This window comes from Pelophylax lessonae (genome assembly GCF_965119305.1).
Source record: "Pelophylax lessonae genome assembly, chromosome: 1".
NCBI classification, from domain to species: Eukaryota; Metazoa; Chordata; class Amphibia; order Anura; family Ranidae; genus Pelophylax; species Pelophylax lessonae.
In genome coordinates, this window is record NC_138768.1 from 351,181,231 (window position 1) to 351,202,420 (window position 21,190).

Sequence of the window (21,190 nt, forward strand, 5' to 3'; positions counted from 1 at the left end):
CCGCCTGCCTTTCTCCCTCTCCACCGATGATCGCCGAGTGACCGGCGGACATCGGGTCACACGCGCGCGGGGGGGGTCCGTGACCACGCGGGAGCGTCCCTCCGGTGGCGCGCGCTCGCTCCCCAGAGCCCTCACAGGCTAGCGACGTAGTACTACGTCGCTCTGCCTGTGAGGGGCTGACTGCCGCAGTAAATATACTGTGAGCAGTCGGCAAGTGGTTAAAGTACTGTACTAACAGCAAACTTTACTAGGCTAAAGAGACAAATTGTTTAGTTGGCTTGGTAATGCACTATATCGTGATTTATTTTTTGCATATACGGAGTTTCCTGTGGTTGGTACTGGACTGGATGGAGTGTGGAAAGACCGATTTCGGGAAAAAGCTATTCTACCTGTGTAGCAAGGTTTCCAGGCCTGTGGCCTGCTGTGGGTCTGCCATTGATACCGGTTTCCTCTCCACCCCATGTGAGCTGAGGCCCTGGGTGTGAGAACTGACACATTGACAACTCCGCCATCTTTGTTTTGTGGTTTTATTGTAGTTTCAGGGGATGGGAGAAGGGAATGACTGGGATACTCCTTTAGGCTCGACTAAATACAACCTAGGACTTTCTCAGGAAAATGTCTGTTAACCACTTTACCACCGGAGCATTTTGCTGTCTTACGTCTGGGCCACTTTTTGCGATTCGGCACTGTGCGACTTTATCTGACAATTTCGTGGTCGTGCGACGCCATAACCAAACAAAATTTCTCTATCGCTCATTGACAGACGTAGTCCTCGGTGATTCAACACCCTCGGGTTATGCTGCCCTCTACAGGAGTAGGACTAGACAGGAAAGAAAACGTTCTGGCCACACCCTAGGGGCAGTCCCAGAGGGTATATCCTCTCACTTCCTGCTACAGCAAATCAGTTTTTTTCTGTCTAGTTAGGAGTAAGGACCTAGATACCTTGCTGGGATCTTCGGTCCTGGCAGGATTTTTTTCTTAGAAAAGATTTTTTAGACAGCTTTTTTTCTCCAGTGTTCCTGTGAGATCTTCAAGCAAGAAAGCTGAACTGGGCGACGGGCTGGATGTTGAGATCCAGTGGTCACCCCAGTTCAGCCTACGAGCGCGTGCAGGCCATAGCTCCGCGCTGGGTCGGCCGCGACATAGTCCCACTGGACGGGGACTGACCCTGCGAGTTAAACGTCTCGCTGAAACGCCAAAGACCATGAGTCACGGCGTCCGTATTGGTCGACAGCCCTCCTACCTCGGTGGAGAGGGGTACTGTCAGGAGTTGGCACCCGCCTGGTTCCGGTATGGTGAGTAGTATGTTCCCCCTTTCCCCCTGACGGGTCTTGTGGTGAACGCGGGCCCCTCTCTGTAATGGTAAGGATGGGTTCCCCTCTATCCTATAACATGTCACAGATCCCCCTAATTGAGTGTGATTTTTGTGTACAAGAAGCCAGGAGGCTTGGTTTGGGAGCGGACAATCTAATTGTAAAAATGTGAAAATGATTGTAGTCAGTGGCAGTACTAGAACTTTACTGTGATAGTATAAGGTATCCTACCTGTCAGTAGCCACAGGGCGATGTCTATACATGTATACTGCATTCCAGATCATTCCTCCAGCTAAGCAGATGCCTCCCGACGGCCACGGACCGCATACGGCCCGCCAGGGTCTGGTACCGCCGACCACGCTGACCACCATGAGGGTGAAGGGTTGTGAGGCCGAGATCCTTCTGCAGACATGCCGCTATTCTGTGCAGGCCGCCGCCATTGTCTGGTAGATCGCACGAGGCCGCCATTTTGGTGTAGCCTCGTGTCTTCAGCATGGGGGCGGCCATGTTTGAGGTGACTCAAACACCTCATGGAGCCAGGGGGAGGCACCGGCAGGCGTGTTAAGGGGCAGAGCCGCCTCCTTTACCCAGGAAATAGGGCCAAAGACTTCCTGTCTGTAACAAGACAAGCACTGAGCAAGCTGATGAAAACTTCTGTGCATCAGGGATGAGCCTTGGGGTCTCTCTCTCTCTCTCTCTGTGGGGTCCAAAAAGGCAGGTAACACTGAGGGGCGCTGTTGCGACTGGGGGACACAAAAAAAAAAAAAAAAAGTTTTTTACTTTGTCATTTTTTGTCGCTGGCAAGTGTCTTGTATAATCATTGACCCTGCCGCATAGGTATCCCCACCTGATCCCCTCAAGGTGGCCGCAGGACCCTCCAGTACCCCACTTATTTTTAATGCATTATCCGCAGTTTTGGAGTCTTTGATATCCCGGGTGGAGGTGGCCTGTCAGGGACGGGGGTCAAGAAGCGACCCCCGCCTACCACTATTGTTTATCAGATACTTCAGATACGGATTCGGAGCTGGTCAATGCAGTTGCAGGTCCCTCTTAGGGGGCTGTTGTCTCAGGTAATATCTCCTCAGCAGTGAGGAGCACGTTTCTGCCTCCGCCATAGCACAAGAGTGGTGGATGCACTAGTTGTGTCCGTCCGGGAAACCTTTAGTCTTGAGGTTACACCGGCAGAGGTAGCTGAGACTGAGATTCCTTTTTGGTACTTGTTAGCCTACCAAAAGGGCGAAGGATTTTCCTTTACCCAAATGGGGTCGTTTTGAAACGAACCCCTGTTATTTCCAAACGCATGGCTAGGTGCTATCCGTTTGAGGAATTCCTCTTTATAGGATAGACGGTACCACCTGCTGTCTTGCCATAGACTGTTAGGATAAAAGGACCTCGTAACTAACGAGGACCTTCCTTTTCTGCTCATAAAGAGTTGTTCGTTCCGCGAGGGCGGGCGATAAGGCGAAACCCTCCAAAGCCCCTTTAGAGGGGTTTCAAAGGGCGCTGGTCGGCTAAACAAAAAGTCCGGCTCAGCCAAGCCTGAAGATACAGCCTGATGCGCCCCTACCCATCTCTGGGGTGGGGGGGGGGTGTCTTCACCGGCTTCTGGAGGACACAGGATCGAGTTTCGATCACTTCCACCGGTGTGATTCTTCCCTTAAAACATTGAACGGTTTCAGGGGTTCTATTCGAACCTATTCACAATGCCCAGGAAAGAGGGCAAGGTGCGTCCAAATCTGGACTTGGGAAGAAATAGAGTCCATCCGTACAGTGGTGGCCTCCCTGCATCAGGGGGAGTTCCTGGCGTCCATAGACATTTAGGAGGCCTATCTTTATATTCCCATCATGGCAGGACATCAGCGTTTTTTCGCTTTCCCAAAGATCATCCCTGGTTCCCACCAGGAGACTGAACTATCTGGGCCTAAGGTTGGATACATCCTGGGCAAGAGAGTTTCTCCTTGCGGAGAAACTCCAGAAGGTTCAGTCAACGATTCGGATGTTGCTGTCCATCAATTGGCTGGGACTGATGGTGGCCTTCTTAGAGGCAGTACCGTATACCCAGTCTCATACCCGAATTCTCCTGAAGGAGATTCTTTTTTTAATGGAATCAGAATTCCGATTCCCTGGACAATCGGATCCGGTTGAGCGAGCGGACCAGGAAGTCTCCGATGCTCAACCAGGGGAAGTCATTTCTTCCAATAGTATCCAGATTACCAATAAGGGTATCGGAACTGAGAGCGATCAGATTTTGTCTGATTTACTGGATCGAGCAGCTCTAGAGCAGCCCGATTCGGATCCAATCGCATATGGCCTCTTCATCCAGAGGTTTTTCACTAGCTGTCCCTTCATTGGGACATCCCGGATGTGGATCTGTTGGCACCTTGGCTTAAAAGGAAGGTGCGGAGGTTTGTAGCTCGCGCCGCAATCCTCTAGCGGACGCAGCAGAAACGCTGATCGCCCCGTGGGGGCAGTATCAGCTACGGCATGCCTTCCATCCTCTCAAGTTGCTGCGGGAACTTCTTCACAGGATAGAGGTGGAGGGAATTCCAGTTATTCTGGAAATTCCGGACTGACCTCGTCGAGCCTGGTACGCCGACTTGGTGAGGCTAGTCGCGGATGCTCCTTGGAGACTTCCTCTCAGGGAGGATTTGCGGTCTCAGGGACCGATCTTACATCTTGCTTTACAGTCGCTGGCTTAATGGCCTGGCCATTGAGACCCAGGTACTGAAGGACAAGGGAGTGTCAGCTTCAGTTATTCCTACCTCCAGTTAAAGCAAGGAAAGCGACTTCCAGCACATTGAAGTCTTATATTGCATGGTGTGAATCTATTGGATTTCCCCCACATACCTATTCGGTGACCCGAATTTTGGTCTGTCTGCAACAAGGGGTTGAGCAGAAACTATCCTTGAGCACGATCAAGGGTCAGGTTTTCGGCGTTAGCAATCTTCTTTCAAGAAACCTTTGGCTAATCATTCCTTGGTGCGGAATTTCATCCAGGGGGTGCTACATCTGGCTCCGCCAGTGCGCGCACCCTTACCGCCTGGGATCTTAATTTAGTGTGGTCGGTTCTTCAGAAACTTCTTTTTGAAGATATTAGGGAGATTCCTTTGCTTACATTATCCCAGAAGGTGGCCTTCTTGGTGGCCATTACTTCTCTACGCAGGGTGTCAGAACTGGCCGCATTATCCTGTCGTTCCCCAGATCTGGTGGTTCATAGGGATAAGGTGGTTCTTCTTCCGAATCCATCCTTCCTTCCTAAAGTGGTTTTCGTAAGACGGACTCACTTTTTGTGATCACGGATAGCCCTTGAAGGGGGTTGCCTGTGTCTGCCGCGACCATATCTACATGGATCAGTCAGACGGTGGTACAGGCTTATTCTATTAAGGGTCGGAATCCTCCGTTCCCTGTTAGGGCGCACTTCACTTGAGCGCTCAGTACTTCCTGGGCCTATCGCCATCAGGCGTCAGTGGTCCAGGTATGTAAGGCGGCCACCTGGTCGTCGGTACATACCTTTACAAAATTTTATAAGATTGATGTGATGGCATCGGCGGATGCCTCATTTGGCCGCAAGGTTTTGCAGGCCGCAATTTGAGGAGACCGGTGGTCTACCTCGAGGGTTTTTTTCTGTTGAAAAACTTTTGTTGAGTCTCATCATTGAGGATGAGCATTGTAAACTTCTAGTTGGCACCGGTTGGGCCTTCTAGATTGGATTTGATTTCCATTTTCCCACCCCTCATTTGTGGCACTGCTTTGGGACGTCCCGAGGGTGTTGAATCACAGAGGACTACGTCTGTCAATGAGCGATAGAGAAAAATGGATTTTTGTAAAATCTTACCGTAAAATCCTTTTCTCTTAGCTCATTGACAGGCGTAGTACCCGCCCCTCTGTTTTTGAGTTGGGTTGGGTTAAATTCTCTAAACACTGCTTTGTGACATAACTGATTTGCTGTAGCAGGAAGTGAGAGGATATACCCTCTGGGACTGCCCCTAGGGTGTGGCCAGAACGTTTTCTTTCCTGTCTTGTCCTACTCCTGTAGAGGGCAGCATAACCGAGGGTGTTGAATCACCGAGGACTACATCTGTCAATGAGCTAAGAGAAAAGGATTTTACGGTAAGATTTTACAAAAATCCATTTTTACGTCCTTTTTTTCCCACAAACAGAGCTTTCTTTTGGTGGTATTTGATCACCTGTGCGATTTTTACTTTTTGCGCTATAAACAAAAAAATAGCGTAAATTTTGAAAAAATAAAAATATTTTTCACATTTTTTTTTATATGAAATTCACCCCCAAAAAAATGTAAAAATCAAAACTTTTTTAAATTTTTGGCCAATTTTGTTTTCTGCTACTTATGTTTGGTCAAAAAAATCACAATAAGTGTATTTTGATTGTTTTGCGCAAAAGTTATTGCGTTTACTAACTAAGGGAAAGATTTTTGTCATTTTTGGTGTTTTTTTTTTTAACGCGTAATACCGGCAATCTGCAATTTTTTTTTTTTTTTTGCGGGACTGCGACATTGCGGCGGACAGATCGGACCCTTGACTGACATTTTTGACACTTTTGGGGGTACCAGTGACATTACTGCAGTAATCAGTGCTATATATATGCACCGTTACTGTAAAATTACACTGGCAGGGAAGGGGTTAACTTTATTGGAGAGGGAGGGGTTAATGTATGCCTGGTGCTTACTAACGTGTGTGGGGGGAGGTGACTGAGTGACACAGGGACAGATCGCATGTTCAGCTATGCTGAACCCTGCAATCTGACCCTGTCTGTCACATAGGAGATCCGCCAGACTCGATCTCCAGACTCAATTCCCCGACGATCGGGGAAGAGCAGCGGCGATCGCCGCTGCTCCTCCCCTGGCCCGACTACCGCTGTGACTGAACACAGAGGGAGCGAGACTCCGGTGGCGCGTGAGCGCCGCCCAGAAGGGGAGGAGTCCAGCGACGTAGGTCTACGTCGATGGACGGAATCGAGCCACTTTGCCGCAGTACAGTCCCAGTGACTGGTCGGCAAGTGGTTAACGCTGTCTCAACGCCAGCCAACGCTCACTGACGCTCAGAACACACTGTAACTTGAATGAAGTGCTAGATCCTCGACCTTGAGTCTAGAAGATCCAGGCCTGTAGAGCAAAGAGCTACAGACACTGCTGTACCACAAAGTCACTGACTTCTTCCTCCAGCCTTGCACTGGCTTGATGTAGACTGTTGTGAAATCCTGTATGGCTGCAACTCTCAAATAAGACACTGTACACTGTCTCTTCAGGGCCCAAACTGCAGGCGCCCCCTTTAACTCTTCAGGGTCCTCTGACCAGGCACCCCCTTTACCGCTAGCTGACACTTTGATCCTAGAACCTTCTCCGGAGTGCTCCCCACTGACTCTAGGCAGACCCCCAGGGGCAATCCTCAGTACTCACAACCTGTGTAGGCTTTCCTGGGACTGGACCCCTCTCGCTCTCCCCTGGTTCTCAGCACACCGGATCCCCTCAGCTCAACTCAGCACTCTCTGGATTCTCCGGCCTCACCCGAGACATCCTCTTCCTCAAACAGGAGGAGAGACAGCCGTCCTCTCCCTCCTGGGACTCTGCTTCCCACCAAAGACAATACCCACTCCCAGAATCCCTTGCGGCATAAACTGCCTTCTGGGGTAGTTACAAGCCTGAATGTATCCCTGATTGGGTTTCCTCCACTGCCCTATGAGAAGCCTCTCACAAAGCCAGTGGGGAGACTCCCCCTTCAGCAGAGCAGACACACCTGGAAACCATGACACCCTACTAAAAGGAATCATGGCCGTGCTGTTAGGCAGACAAAGCCCACTATACATTTACCTAGCACCTACCTGTAGGGTGCTACACCTGCATTGTCACTTTTCTGAGTGAAGTGGCTGCAAATATCCAGCAGATGACAAGCACACATGACCTCATCATTTTAAGGAGGACACCTTTTTCAATCGAACCCCAGGGGTTCGGTGAGTCAGTCTCTGGGGTTCGGCGGGGGGGGGGACAAAGGGGCAATTGCTCCCCCCCGAGAAAATATTACTGATTGTGAGGCCGAGCGCACCCCGGGAAATCAGAGCTGCGGTCGGGACAACTCACAGCCATTACACATAGACACTTGACACTCCGCCCCCTGTACCTCCCCCAGCAGGTTTCCAGCCTATCTCCTGCAGGCTGCTTGCTGCGTGAGTGGGCGGGATGGGGATGTACCTGACCACGGAGATCGCGCCCGCCTGGAAGAGGGAAATGTGAGCAGCTGAGCAGAGTGAATGTTCCTGGAGGTAGGCTCAGCTAGCTGTACATCGTGGATTAGTTGACAAGCACCTCTATGCTACGTCTGCTGAGTTACTGCAGCTTAGCATAGAGGTGCTGTTAGCTGACAGATGGAAATGCATGTCCTTTTCATTTAGCTCAATAAAGCATTGTGAATACCCCCTGGTGTGTGCCCTCCTGATACCCCATGGAATTCTCTCCCAACACCTCCCCCCAATGTGTGCCCTCCTAACACCCCATGGTATGCCCTCCAAAACCCCCCCCCCCCAGTGTATGTCCTCCTGATACCCCATGGAATGCCCTCCCAAAACCCCACCCCCCCCAGTGTATGTCCTCCTGATACCCCATGGAATGCCCTCCCAACACCTCCCCCCAGTGTGTTCCCTCCTGACACCCCATGGTATGTCCTCCCAGCCCCCCCAGTGTGTGCCCTCCTGATACCCCATAGTATGCCCTCCCAACACCTCCCCCCTCAGTGTGTTCTCTCCTGACACCCCATGGTATGCCCTCCCAACCCCCTCACCCCAGTGTGTGCCCTCCTGACACCCCATGTTTTAATGATTTTTTTCTTAATGGTTTTGTTTTTTGAGATACAGTCGCCAACACTTGCAGGGAGGCCCCAGCGAGATTTGAACTCGCGACCCCTGGTTTACAAGACCAGTGCTTTAACCCCTGAGCTATGAAGCCTTTTTTTTTTTTTGTTTTTTTTTTTGTTTTTTTTTGTTTTTGTTTTTGAATTTGAAAAAAACATATTTTATTTTTTCAATTAAGAAGGGTTTGGTGAATGCGCACATGAAACTGCTCTATTGTATCCCGCCAACTATCTACAACACTCTAAAAGGATTATGTAGGAAGGTAAAGGGGAGGGCAGATATGCTTGGCCAGCACAGACAGTAAGTAGTATTCTCTAGCAAAATTTAGGCACATTGGAAGTAAATAAATTATTTATGAAAAGAAAAATATTGGAAGTAAAGTGTTTAAAAGCATTTTCTCTATCACTCATTGACAGACGTAGTCCTCGGTGATACAGCACCTTCGGGTTATGTTGCCTCCACAGGAGCAGGACTAGACAGGAAATTAAAATGCTCTGGCCACACCCTAGGGGCAGTCCCAGAGGGTATATCCTCTCTCTCTCTGCCTCAGCAAATCAGTTATTTTCTGTCTAGTTAGGAGTAAGGACCTAGATACCTTGCTGGGATCTTCGGTCCTGGCAAGATTTTTTTCTTAAAAAGATTTTTTAGACCGCTTTTTTCTCCAGTGTTCCTGTGAGATCTTCAAGCAAGAAAGCTGAACTGGGCGACGGGCTGGATGTTGAGATCCGGTGGTCACCCCAGTTCAGCCTACGAGCGCGTGCAGGCCATAGCTCCGCGCTGGGTCGGCCGCGACAAAGTCCCATTAAGGGACTGACCCCGCGAGTTAAACGTCTCGCTGAAACGCCAAAGACCATGAGTCACGGCGTCCGTATTGGTCGACAGCCCTCCCGCCCCGGTGGAGAGGGGTACTGTCAGGAGTTGGTGCCCGCCTGGTTCCGGTATGGTGAGTAGTATGTTCCCCCTTTTCCCCCTGACGGGTCTTGGGGTGAACACGGGCCCCTCTCTGTATGGTAAGATAGAGTCCCCCTCTATCCTATAATATGGCACAGATCCCCCTACTTTGAGTGTGATTTTATGTGCAAAAAGCCAGGAGGCTTGGTTTGGGAGCTAACAATCTAATTGTATACATGTTTTAAAGATTGTAATCAGTGGCAGTCTGGGGATCTTACTGTGATAAGAATAAGGTACCTACCAGTCAGAAGCCACGGACATGTAGACTGCCTTCCTAGTCAAATCTCCAGCTATAGCAGGCCTTCCAAACGGCCATGAGGTCCGCCAGAGCCGGTACCGCCAACCACGCCAAAAATCCCCATGCAGAGATAGTGTTGTGTGCCCTGCAGCACACCGCTATTCGGTACAGGCCGCCGCCATTTTTTTTGCTGGATTGCACGAGCCGCCATTTTGGCGTAGCCTCGTGTTTCCAGCATGGGGGCGGCCATGTTTGAGGTGATCCAAACACCTCGTGGAGCTAGGGGAGGCGCCGGAAGGCGTGCAGAGGGGCGGAGCCGCCTCCTTTCTTCCTGGGCAGCCAGCCAAAAGACTTCCTGTTTGTCAAGACAGCGCTGTAACCTGTTGCAGTTAAACTCTGAGCATCAAGTGGTGAGCCTGGGGGTCTATCTCTCTCTCTCTCTCTCTCTCTCTCTCTCTCTCTCTCTCGATCGATAGGGATCCCTAGCAGGTAACACTAAGGGGCTTTTGTGGCGCTGGGGGTCTGTGAAAAAAAAAAAAAAAAAAAAGTTTTTTATTTTTGAATTATATTATCCGGGAAGTTACTGGAATAATCATGGACCCTGCCACACAAATTCCCCCACCTGTTTCCCTCGAGGGGGCCACGGGACCCGCCGGTGCACAGAGTGTAGAGGCATTTACAGCAATTTTGGAGTCTATGGTGGCTCGGGTGGAGGCGGCCTGTCAGGGACGAGGGTCAAGGAAGCGACCCCCCGCCTACCCCTATATTATCTGACACCTCTGACTCAGATTCAGAGATGGTCACTGCAGTTGCAGGTCCCTCTGCAAGGGCTGTTACCTCAGGTAAAGCTCCCTCAGACAGTGAGGAGGACGTTTCTTCTCCCGCTATAATTCAGGAAGAAGCATTGGTGGACGCACTAGTTGTGGCAGTGCAGGAAACCTTAAAACTTGAGGTTTTACCGGCAGAAGCAACTGATACAGAGATTCCTTTTGGTACTAACAAGCCCATCAAAACGGTGAAGGTTTTTCCTGTACCCAAGTGTTTTGGTAATAAGATTAAAGGAGAATGGGAGCATTCTAAACGTACCTTTACTATTTCTAAGCGTATTGCTAGACGCTATCCGTTTGAGGAATCCATCATTAAGAAATGGACGGTACCACCAGTGGTGGATCCACCTATTTCCAGGCTGAATAAAGCCACGGTTATCCCAGTGGAGGACACTTCGTCCTTTAAGGATCCGGTGGATCGAAAGATGGAAGCAGAGTCCCGCACCATCTTCTCTCTGATAGGGTCAGCATTTAGACCAGTAATTGTTATTGGTCTAGTTTCCCAGACACTTACGGAATGGGCGAGATTGGTACGCCAAGACCTTAGGGGAAAAGATATTCCCCAGGAAACATCTGATTTGATGGAACAGATTATACAAGGGCTACAGTTTATCTGTGACGCAGCCTTGGACACTACTCCCCTATTAGGGCATGCATCTATGTCAGTGGTAATCCTCAGACGTGTGCTGTGGTTAAAATGCTGGTCAGCTGACCTAGGTTCCAAAAAGACCTTGACGAATCTCCCCTTTCAGGGGAATCGTCTATTTGGGGCCACCCTAGATGAAATCATTAAGGATGCCACTGGGGGCAATAGCACTTTTTTGCCACAGGCTGCTAAAGCTAAGGGACCTCGCAACAAGCGAGGACCTTTCTTTACCGCCCATAAAGGGTTCGCACGCCCGGCTGGAACAAGCGGGAAAGGCAAGACTCCTCCAGGAGGGTTCAAGAAAGGCTGGTCGGACAAACAGAGGACCAACTCAGCCAAACCTGAAGCAAAGGAGTACACAGCCTGAAGGTGCGCCCCCACCCGGTTTGAGGGTGGGGGTACGTTTTCACCGGTATTCAGGACATTAGATCGAGCATCAACTACTACTACCGGTGCGATTCTTCCCTTCCAACATTTAAGTACTACAGGGAGCAGTAGTCACCGTTCCCTGAATAGATCTTTTCCTTTACCTTTTCCTAAGATTAGTCTCAATTCCCCACAGGAATTGGATCTGGTTGACCAGACAGGCCAAGAAGCCTCTAGCCGGGTGACTTCGGTCCCTGAGGTTCAACCAGAAAAGATCACCCTTCCTGATAGCAATCAGGTATCTGATAAATGTGTGGGAACAGAAAACGACCAGACTTTCTCGGATGGTCGGGGCCAGATAGCTCTAGGGACGCCTGGTTCAGAACCAGTCAGCACCAGTGGTCCTAGAAATTCTAGGCTGGCCTCGTCAAGCCGGCCTGGCCGACTTGGACAGGCTAGTCGCAGACGTTCCGTGGGAACTTCGTCTCAGGGAGTGTCTGTGGTCTCAAGGACCAATTTACCATCGTGCTTTACAGTCGCTGGTTTTAATGGCCTGGCCATTGAGACCCAAGTACTGAAGGATAGAGGTTTGTCAGCTTCAGTCATTCCTACCCTTATTAAAGCAAGGAAAGCGACTTCCAGCAAGGTCTATTATCACACATGGAAGACTTATATTGCGTGGTGCGAATCTTTAGGATTTCCTCCACGTACCTATTCGGTGACTCGAATATTGGCTTTTTTGCAACAAGGGGTTGAGCAGAAGCTAGCCTTGAGCACCATCAAGGGTCAAGTTTCAGCATTAGCAATCTTCTTTCAGAAACCTTTAGCTACCAAGTCCTTGGTGCGGAATTTCATCCAGGGGGTGCGGCACCTGGCTCCACCAGTCCGCGCGCCCTTACCGCCCTGGGATCTTAATTTAGTTTTGTCGGTTCTACAGAAACCTCCCTTTGAAAACATCAGGGAGATTCCCTTGTTTACTTTATCCCAGAAGGTGGCCTTCTTGGTGGCTATCACTTCTGCTCGCAGGGTGTCAGAACTGGCTGCATTATCATGCCAGTCCCCATACCTAGTGATTCATAGGGATAAGGTAGTACTTCATCCTAAGCAGACTTGTATAAAGTACTCGAAATTTCTACTTGAGTAAAAGTACAAGTGCTCGATCAAAAAGTGACTTGAGTAGAAGTGGAAGTTCTCACAGAAAAAGTTACTGAAGTAGAAGTACTAAAGTATTCAACATTTTTTTTACTTAAGTATTGTAAGTAGTTTTTTCAAAAAATTTGCTACTTAAGTACTAAAAGTAAAAAGTACCAGTAGTTTTGAAAAAAAAATTCTACTCAAGTACTGAAAGTAGAAGTAGAAGTACTGTGTTATGTAGTTATTAAAGAAAGAAGTCAAACGTTTGAACATCATATTGTTTTTTATTATTTCAAATGATTTATTCAAATGATTAACCTGTGTTTGTTAGTAGTTTCTTGATGCACTTTAAGCGCTGTAGCACCATTTATTTGTTTGTTTCATATTTTCTTTTTATTGGAAAGATTTGGTATAGCAGCTTTTATTATACACAGCCTTTATTTTCGTATGCGCTGATTTACAAATGACATTATACACATTTTTTTGAGCTTTATGCAACCTGCCATCTACTGTTTTGGCAGTGGTAATTTTTTTAAAAGTAACGAGTAACTATGCAGCACAAAAAAAAATACTTGAGTAGAAGTATCGAAATCATCGAAAAAATGTAGTGAAGTAAAAGTAGAAGTAGGAGAAAAAAATTCTACTCTAGGAAAGTACAGATACCGCATTTCGGTACTTAAGTACAGTACTTAAGTAGTTCTACTTTGTTACTATACATCTCTGATCCTAAGCCATCCTTTCTTCCTAAGGTGGTTTCAGATTTTCATCTGGATGAAGATATTGTACTACCTTCCTTGTGTCCTCAGCCCAAGCATCATCGGGAACATGCGTTGCATTCCTTGGATGTGGTTCGGGCAATCAGGGTATACCTGAAAGCTACGGAATCATTCCGTAAGACGGATTCACTTTTTGTGATCACGGATGGCCCCAGAAAGGGTTTGCCTGCATCTGCCGCGACCATTGCCAAATGGATTAGACAGACGGTGGTACAGGCTTATTCTATTAAGGGTCAGAGTCCTCCGTTCCCTGTTAGGGCGCACTCCACTCGAGCGCTCAGTACTTCCTGGGCCTTTCGCCATCAGGCGTCAGTGGTCCAGGTATGTAAGGCGGCCACCTGGTCGTCGGTACATACCTTTACAAAATTCTATAAAATTGATGTGACGGCATCGGCGGATGCCTCATTTGGCCGCAAGGTTTTGCAGGCCGCAATTTGAGGAGACCGGTGGTCTACCTCGAGAGTTTTTTTTTTTTCTGTTTGAAAAATTTCTTTTTTGTTGAGTCTCATCATTAAGGATGAGCATTGTAAACTTCTAGTTGGCACCGGCTGGGCCTTCTAGATTGGGATTTGATTTCCATTTTCCCACCCCTCATTTGTGATACTGCTCTGGGACGTCCCGAAGGTGCTGTATCACCGAGGACTACGTCTGTCAATGAGCGATAGAGAAAAATGGATTTTTGTAAAATCTTACCGTAAAATCCTTTTCTCTTAGCTCATTGACAGACGTAGTCCCCGCCCCTCTGTTTTGGACTTGGGTTGGGTTAAAATTTCTAAAGACTGCTTTTTGACATAACTGATTTGCTGAGGCAGAGAGAGAGAGGATATACCCTCTGGGACTGCCCCTAGGGTGTGGCCAGAGCATTTTAATTTCCTGTCTAGTCCTGCTCCTGTGGAGGCAACATAACCCGAAGGTGCTGTATCACCGAGGACTACGTCTGTCAATGAGCTAAGAGAAAAGGATTTTACGGTAAGATTTTACAAAAATCCATTTTTCTTTTGTCTGCACTTTTAGCTTCAATGTTTGAGTCGGTGACAGGGTCTCTTTAACACACTCTTTCTGTGGAAAGGAACATTTGTCAAGTCTTAAACTATGGTTTATGCTTTTGTTTAATGGCGAAAACTGTTCTGTGTCTGTGTAGTGTCCATTCACTAAGTGCTAGCACTTTATTTGTGATTTTTTTTTTTTTTTACGTTTGGCAGCATATTTTAAATTAAGCTTCTGTTTGTTTTGGATTTAGAAATTTCTAGGACCAATTTAAAATGTTGATTTAATCTACAGTACACATCCACCATCAACTTCCATCTCATCTATCATTGATTTTATAAAGCCTTTTCTGTCTTCCCACGCAGGAAAATGAATAACTACTCAAAATGTATACTGAGCAAACGAAAATTTGACATCCTCCATATGTAACTAAATTGTGTGTGTGTGTGAGATAGGGTGGAAAATGAGTGAGAAAAGTGGGTTGTCAACAAATCCTGTTACTTTTCCTTTAAATGGGCAAGGCTGTTGTTTTTCAACAGTACAGGCTGTCCTGCAGATGTAGCAGTTTGGGGGCTGAGTCAAACCATTTACCACTGATAGGGCTGCTTGCAGTGATCAGCTTTTATTTATGTTAAACTTTATCCCAAAAGAAAAAAAAAACTGCTGTAAGTGTCGGTTCACACATATGCGATGTCAGACATTGCATGTGATTCACAGCGCACTGCTCTGCAAATCACATCCTATGTCTATGTGTTGCAAATTTGGCCATACAGATTGTATGACTGAGTTTGCATCGTATTCAGACCAAAGTCGCACAGGACCCTTTTTTTGGTCCGCACCAGAATCGGATCGCATGGGTGTTCACACCTATGCGAGCTGATTCCTGTCTGAACTGACAGTTTGCACTGCGATATGCGAACTGATCTGGGGGTGTCGTTAACTTTGTATTGACACCCCCAGCGATTCCCATATGGCAGTGTGCCTGCGAGTCGAGTGCGATGCGGGAACCTGCATCGCATATGTGTAAACCGGCACTAACTGCTTATGAAGTGTGAGCTGGAGTTTAGGTTCAGTTTGTTAGTGGTTCTAAATCTGCTAGTCCATCAAATACTCCCCTACCCCCCAGACTGACAATGCTGCTGTCCAGAGGTGCTCCTGTGCTCATTCATCCAGAGTGTAGGCAGGCTAATCCAGGTATGTTACTGGCCAGATCACCAGGAGAAAAGGCAAAGAAAATAAAAACGAATGCAGCCACTGCATTTAATGATTGGGAAGCAGTGATATATTTTACATTTTTGTTTTTGGGTTTAATAGCCCTTTATGTATCATTTTGGCACATCAAAGCAAGTTGAAAAAAAAAAAAGGAAACCATGTGATGCGCTAAAAATTGCATCGTACCGCCTCCTCACTGCAGTTCACTGCAGGGAACAATGGACAGCTGCATACACATTAAAACAGAGTATTTTTGCGCACAGGTAATGGGAACAAACCCTAAAGTTTCCGGTCCATTAAAATGAGATTTGTTATGCGGTGGATGACTTCCTTAATTGTGTACTGAGTTTGGTACAGGTATAAAAGTTAAAAATATATTATTATCCTTTTTTCTGCATGCAGAAAAAACAAGGAAGGAGATGACAGCCAAAGGTTCCACTGGTGTAGAAGTGATACTGTTTACACTGGAGGTAAGCCTATACTTTCTTGTAATTCTGGTTCTGTGACATGTGTGGTCAATTTCATTTAAGTTTTTTTTTTAAACTACTAAACCTTTATGTTCGCATGCTTCCAAGCTTCGGTATGTACACTACTGGCTTGGCTGTCTTCACATTTCTTATTGGGGTTAAGCTGCTTTAAAATGTGATGTAGTATTGTATAAGGCCCCTTTCAGACGGGGCGGACTCTGTCAAGCAGATCCGCCTGCTGAGCGTGGGATCTCTCCACTGATCTCGCTGAGCAGGCGAATGACAGGTCTGTGTCTGCTCTGATATGCAGACACAGACGCAGCCCGCTGTCCTCTGTGGGGCGATCGGATGAAAAGGCACCACCTGCCCATTTCCATCCGACTGTCATCTGATCCCCCGGACAGATGGGGATGTTTTTAGCAGACCAGATCAGATCAGATGCCGGTGGGTGTCAGCGGACACATGTCCGCTGACATCCACCGCTCCATAGAGAACAGTAGGTGGTCTGATCGGGTCCACATGAAAAACTGACTCCATTCACAAAGCTAACACACCAGGATTATTATAGTTATTTTGCTGGTTGTAAAAAAAGTGACAGTTGTTTTTAGTTGAGTCCAATGAAAGTTTCAGTTAGTCACAGGCTGGCGTTAAAGCTTTGTGAGCTTATAGTCTTTAAAATTATTTAACTGCTTCCCTAGTGGGCCAATTCTGACACTTCTGATATACATGAAAAAAATCAGCATTTTTCAAACTAGCAGGAGTTGCCAGTTTGGTAATTCCTGGTAAGCCCCATGCACACGTGACGAATGACGGGAGACATTGGCCAGTTTAAAAAAAAAAAATGGCTGGCATTGGCAGAGAGCACTGATCGGAGTGTTCTGGTGGGTGGGCCATCCCTGTGTCAGATAACAACAGCTCAGCGGTGAAGATCGCTGTACTAACTTCACATAGTTAGTACAGCGGCTCTAACCGGAGCCGACAGTTTTTTCGTTTTTTTTTTTCGTTCAGCCCACTCGTGTGTACCAGGCATAATTCTTCTTACACTGAACTGAGTGGTGTAATACCACTAGGACCACTCTGACACACCCTTTACACAAATAAACCACACCAGTTTAAAATGACCTTGGGTATATTGAAGGTAAATGAGTCAACAAAGACAAGGTTATACAACTAGAATCACAACCTTATAATAATTTACTACTATGCAATGCAGTCATAAAACAGACCTAAATGTGGAGATTTTTTATCAAGGCTGACTGGGCCCAGATTCCACCGCTTTTATCACTGGACTTGTAACAGGACCACCAGAGTCCAAACAGAGTAGCTTCAAGAATGTTAAAACTTCAGGGAGCTAAGCTACCTCTGAGAATTAGGGATGATCCTGTTAAATCAAAGTTGCCTGCAGGGCTTTGATGTATATAAAAAAATAATTATCTTAAACCTCTTGAGCTCCGAAAGATTTTACCCCCTTTATGGACAGGCCATTTTTTGCCATTTGGCACTGTACTGCTTTAACTGCTAATTACAGGGTAATGTAACGATGTACCCAAACAAAATTTATATAATTTCTTTTCACACAAATAAAGCCTTCTGTTGGTGTCATTTGATCAGGGCTATCAAGGGGTTAAATGTGTGCCTAACTATGTGTAATGTGTGTACAGTGTGCTGCTTTTACTACTAGATCTCTGTTTCTCATTCCTGCAAAGCAAACTGGCACATCATGCCCCTGTATAAAGCTCTGTGTTGTTTACCAGCACAGAGCTCTGGACTGTGATTGCACGCAACTGATTAGCAGGTCCTGGCTGTGAATCATTGGCCGGGATTTGCTGGCAGGCTCCTGCTGTGTACAGTCACAGCGGGTACAGGGTGGGGGATGCGATGCGCCTGCCCTAAAGCTGGAAGTATGCAGCAATGTATGGGTATGCCGCTTTTCCTGTAGCGGTTCCTCGCCCACAGTACATTGCAGGCGAGCAGTCACCAAGTGGTTAAGAAAATAGAGAGACAAGTGCTAATAGGTAAGACAAGAGAGATTGTTCTTTTCTTTTCTTTTTTTTTGCAAGCTTGGTTGGGACCCTTCTTTGATGGTGCACAAGTGGTGGCCTCCTTTTTTATAGTAGAAATTCACTCACAACATGGCAACCAATAGGCTTACAGTGGGTACGGAAAGTATTCAGACCCCCTTAAATTTTTCACTCTTTGTTATATTGCAGCCATTTGCTAAAATCATTTAAGTTCATTCTTCTTCCTCATGAATGTACACATAGCACCCCATACTGACAGAAAAACACAGAATTGTTGACATTGTTGCAGATTTATTAAAAAAGAAAAACTGAAATATCACATGGTCCTAAGTATTCAGACCCTTTGCTGTGACACTCATATATTTAACTCAGGTGCTTTCCATTTCTTCTGATCATCCTTGAGATGGTCCTACACCTTCATTTGAGTCCAACTGTGTTTGATTATACTGATTGGACTTGATTAGGAAAGCCACACACCTGTCTATATAAGACCTTCCAGATCACAATGCATGTCAGAGCAAATGAGAATCATGAGGTCAAAGGAACTGCCTGAAGAGCTCAGAGACAGAATTGTGGCAAGGCACAGATCTGGCCAAGGTTACAAAAAGATTTCTGCTGCACTTAAGATTCCTAAGAGCACAGTGGCCTCCATAATCCTCAAATGGAAGACGTTTGGGATGACCAGAACCCTTCCTAGAACTGGCCGTCCGGTCAAACTGAGATATCGGGGGAGAAGAGCCTTGGTGAGAGAGGTAAAGAAGAACCCAAAGATCACTGTGGCTGAGCTCCAGAGATGCAGTCAGGAGATAAGAGAAAGTTGTAGAAAGTCAACCATCACTGCAGCCCTCCACCAGTCAGGGCTTTATGGCAGAGTGGCTCTACAGAAGCCTCTCCTCAGTGTAAGACACATGAAAGCCCGCATGGAGTTTGCTAAAAAACACCTGAAGGACTCCAAGATGGTGAGAAATAAGATTCTCTGGTCTGATGAGACCAAAATAGAACTTTTTGGCCTTAATTCTAAGCGGTATGTGTGGAGAAAACCAGGCACTGCTCATCACCTGTCCAATACAGTCCCAACAATGAAGCATGGTGGTGGCAGCATCATGCTGTGGGGGTGTTTTTCAGCTGCAGGGACAGGACGACTGGTTGCAATCGAGGGAAAGATGAATGCGGCCAAGTACAGGGATATCCTGGACAAAAACCTTCTCCAGAGTGCTCTGGACCTCAGACTGGGCCGAAGGTTTACCTTCCAACAAGACAATGACCCTAAGCACACAGCTAAAATAACGAAGGAGTGGCTTCACAACAACTCCGTGACTGTTCTTGAATGGCCCAGCCAGAGCCCTGACTTAAACCCAATTAAGCATCTCTGGAGAGACCTAAAAATGGCTGTCCACCAACGTTTACCATCCAACCTGACAGAACTGGAGAGGATCTGCAAGGAGGAATGGCAGAGGATCCCCAAATCCAGGTGTGAAAGACTTGTTGCATCTTTCCCAAAAAGACTCCTGGCTGTATTAGATCAAAAGGGGGCTTCTAGTAAATACTGAGCAAAGGGTCTGAATACTTAGGACCATGTGATATTTCAGTTTTTCTTTTTTAATAAATCTGCAACAATGTCAACAATTCTGTGTTTTTCTGTCAGTATCGGGTGCTATGTGTACATTCATGAGGAAGAAGAATGAACTTAAATGATTTTAGCAAATGGCTGCAATATAACAAAGAGTGAAAAATTTAAGGGGGTCTGAATACTTTCCGTACCCACTGTATATCTTCAGCTTGTTCCTGGCCTGCACAGCTGCTCTAGATTCTGGCAGAATCTGGAGGAACTGGAAAACCTGCCGAACATGTGAATCATTGGAGTTCCTTGCATTAGGGTAAAAAGCTTTTTCTACTTCTCTGCCCCCCTCCCCCCCCTTCCCTGTGTGAAGGGGAAGAGAGGAGGAGAATAGATCCAGTGTTGTGCACAGCTGCATCTCTTTTCAACTCCCTTTCTCTTCATACAGCACTCAAGCAGCAGCAGGCTGGCACCATAGACGCACAGCTCAGGAGTGCGCACGCTTTGTGTGCCCCTATAGCAAATGGCTTGCTACAGGGACACCTATAGAAGAGGAGGAGCCAGGAGTACCGCCGGGGGAACCGAGAAGAGGAGGATCAGGGCAGCTCTGTGCAATACCACTGCACAGAGCAGGGGAGTATAACATGTTTGTTATTTTAATTTTCATTAAAAAATTTGACTTTAGTAACACTTGTAAAGAGGAATTAAAGTTCCATGCATAGTTTGTACCTATAGGTAAGCCTATCATAAGGCTTACCTATAGGTACTGTAAATATCTCCTAAACGTGCACGGTTTAGGAATTATTTACTATATATGCAGCCAATGACATCATCAGCATATGTGCTCTGAAGGAATGGCAACCGATGCTGTTCCTTCAGAATCCTGTGCCGGTTCCCCTGCACATGCGCAGAAGTGACATCATTGCGTCTGCGATCAGTCACACAGCCGGTGACAGCGGACACGGAAGGAAGATGTAATGGGCTTCGTTTTCAGGTAAGTTTTACATAATGTGCTAGTGTATGCCTTTACCTTGCAGATCTGGAAGAAAAAAAAACACCCATCGGTTGACAGCCGCTTTAAGGAAAAACAAAAGTACTGCAATATTTTAGCAGGCTAAATAAAAAAAAAAAGACAAAATGATTCCTCCATCCACACAATGGAGGTGGATGGAGGAATCCCAGCCACTGATTTAGGAAAAACATTCCAACCTGATCTAATGATCTACTTCTCTCGATCAGGGATGGCCACCCACTGTGTCTGGTCCCTGGTAAACTGGCTCAATTTCAATAAGTCTTTGGTTAGCCTTAGAGGCAAATTAAAAAAGCAGTATAGGTGACTTTCACCAAACATTCACTGGGGGTGAGATTACCTGCCTTATACATTTTCCCCTTTAAAGCATAACTAAAGGCAAAACTTTGTTTAGTTTTGAATGAAGTGATGAGGGGTTAGATACATTATCAGATATCTATTGCTGTCTGTGTCCCTATTCAAGAGTCACCAGCAATAAAAGTGAGGGTAAAGCAACATTTTGAGTTGGCCACTAGAACAAGAATAGTGGCAAATTCTTCTAAGTGTCCTTTCACACGGGCGATCAGTTTTTTTCCTCCGATCAGTTCATTTTTTATTTTTTTTTAACGGACACGGATAACACATTGGAGTGTCCGTTCCGTATGTCCGTTTATCATCCCATCTGTTTGCGGATGATAAACGGACATAATGTAAGTCTATGCAAATACGGATGTCAGCGGATGACACCACTATCATCCGTTTTTGCGTCTGTTCCGTTTTTTAAACGGAAGAAAAAATAGGGTTCTCTTCCGTTCAAAAAAACT

At 46.7% G+C, this 21,190-nt stretch overlaps 1 protein-coding gene across 2 annotated transcripts in view; it reads left to right on the forward strand.

Moving 5' to 3' along the window:
• AGTPBP1 (ATP/GTP binding carboxypeptidase 1) overlaps positions 1-21,190 on the forward strand; it is a 295,080-nt gene that overhangs the window by 89,197 nt on the left and 184,693 nt on the right. Inside the window, exon 4 of one of the 2 annotated variants that reach the window (XM_082261111.1) lies at positions 15,714-15,781. In XM_082261111.1, the coding sequence (XP_082117237.1) occupies positions 15,714-15,781 (68 nt within the window). The remainder of the gene's footprint in view (positions 1-15,713; positions 15,782-21,190) is intronic. The other variant, XM_082261112.1, reaches the window with a different exon arrangement.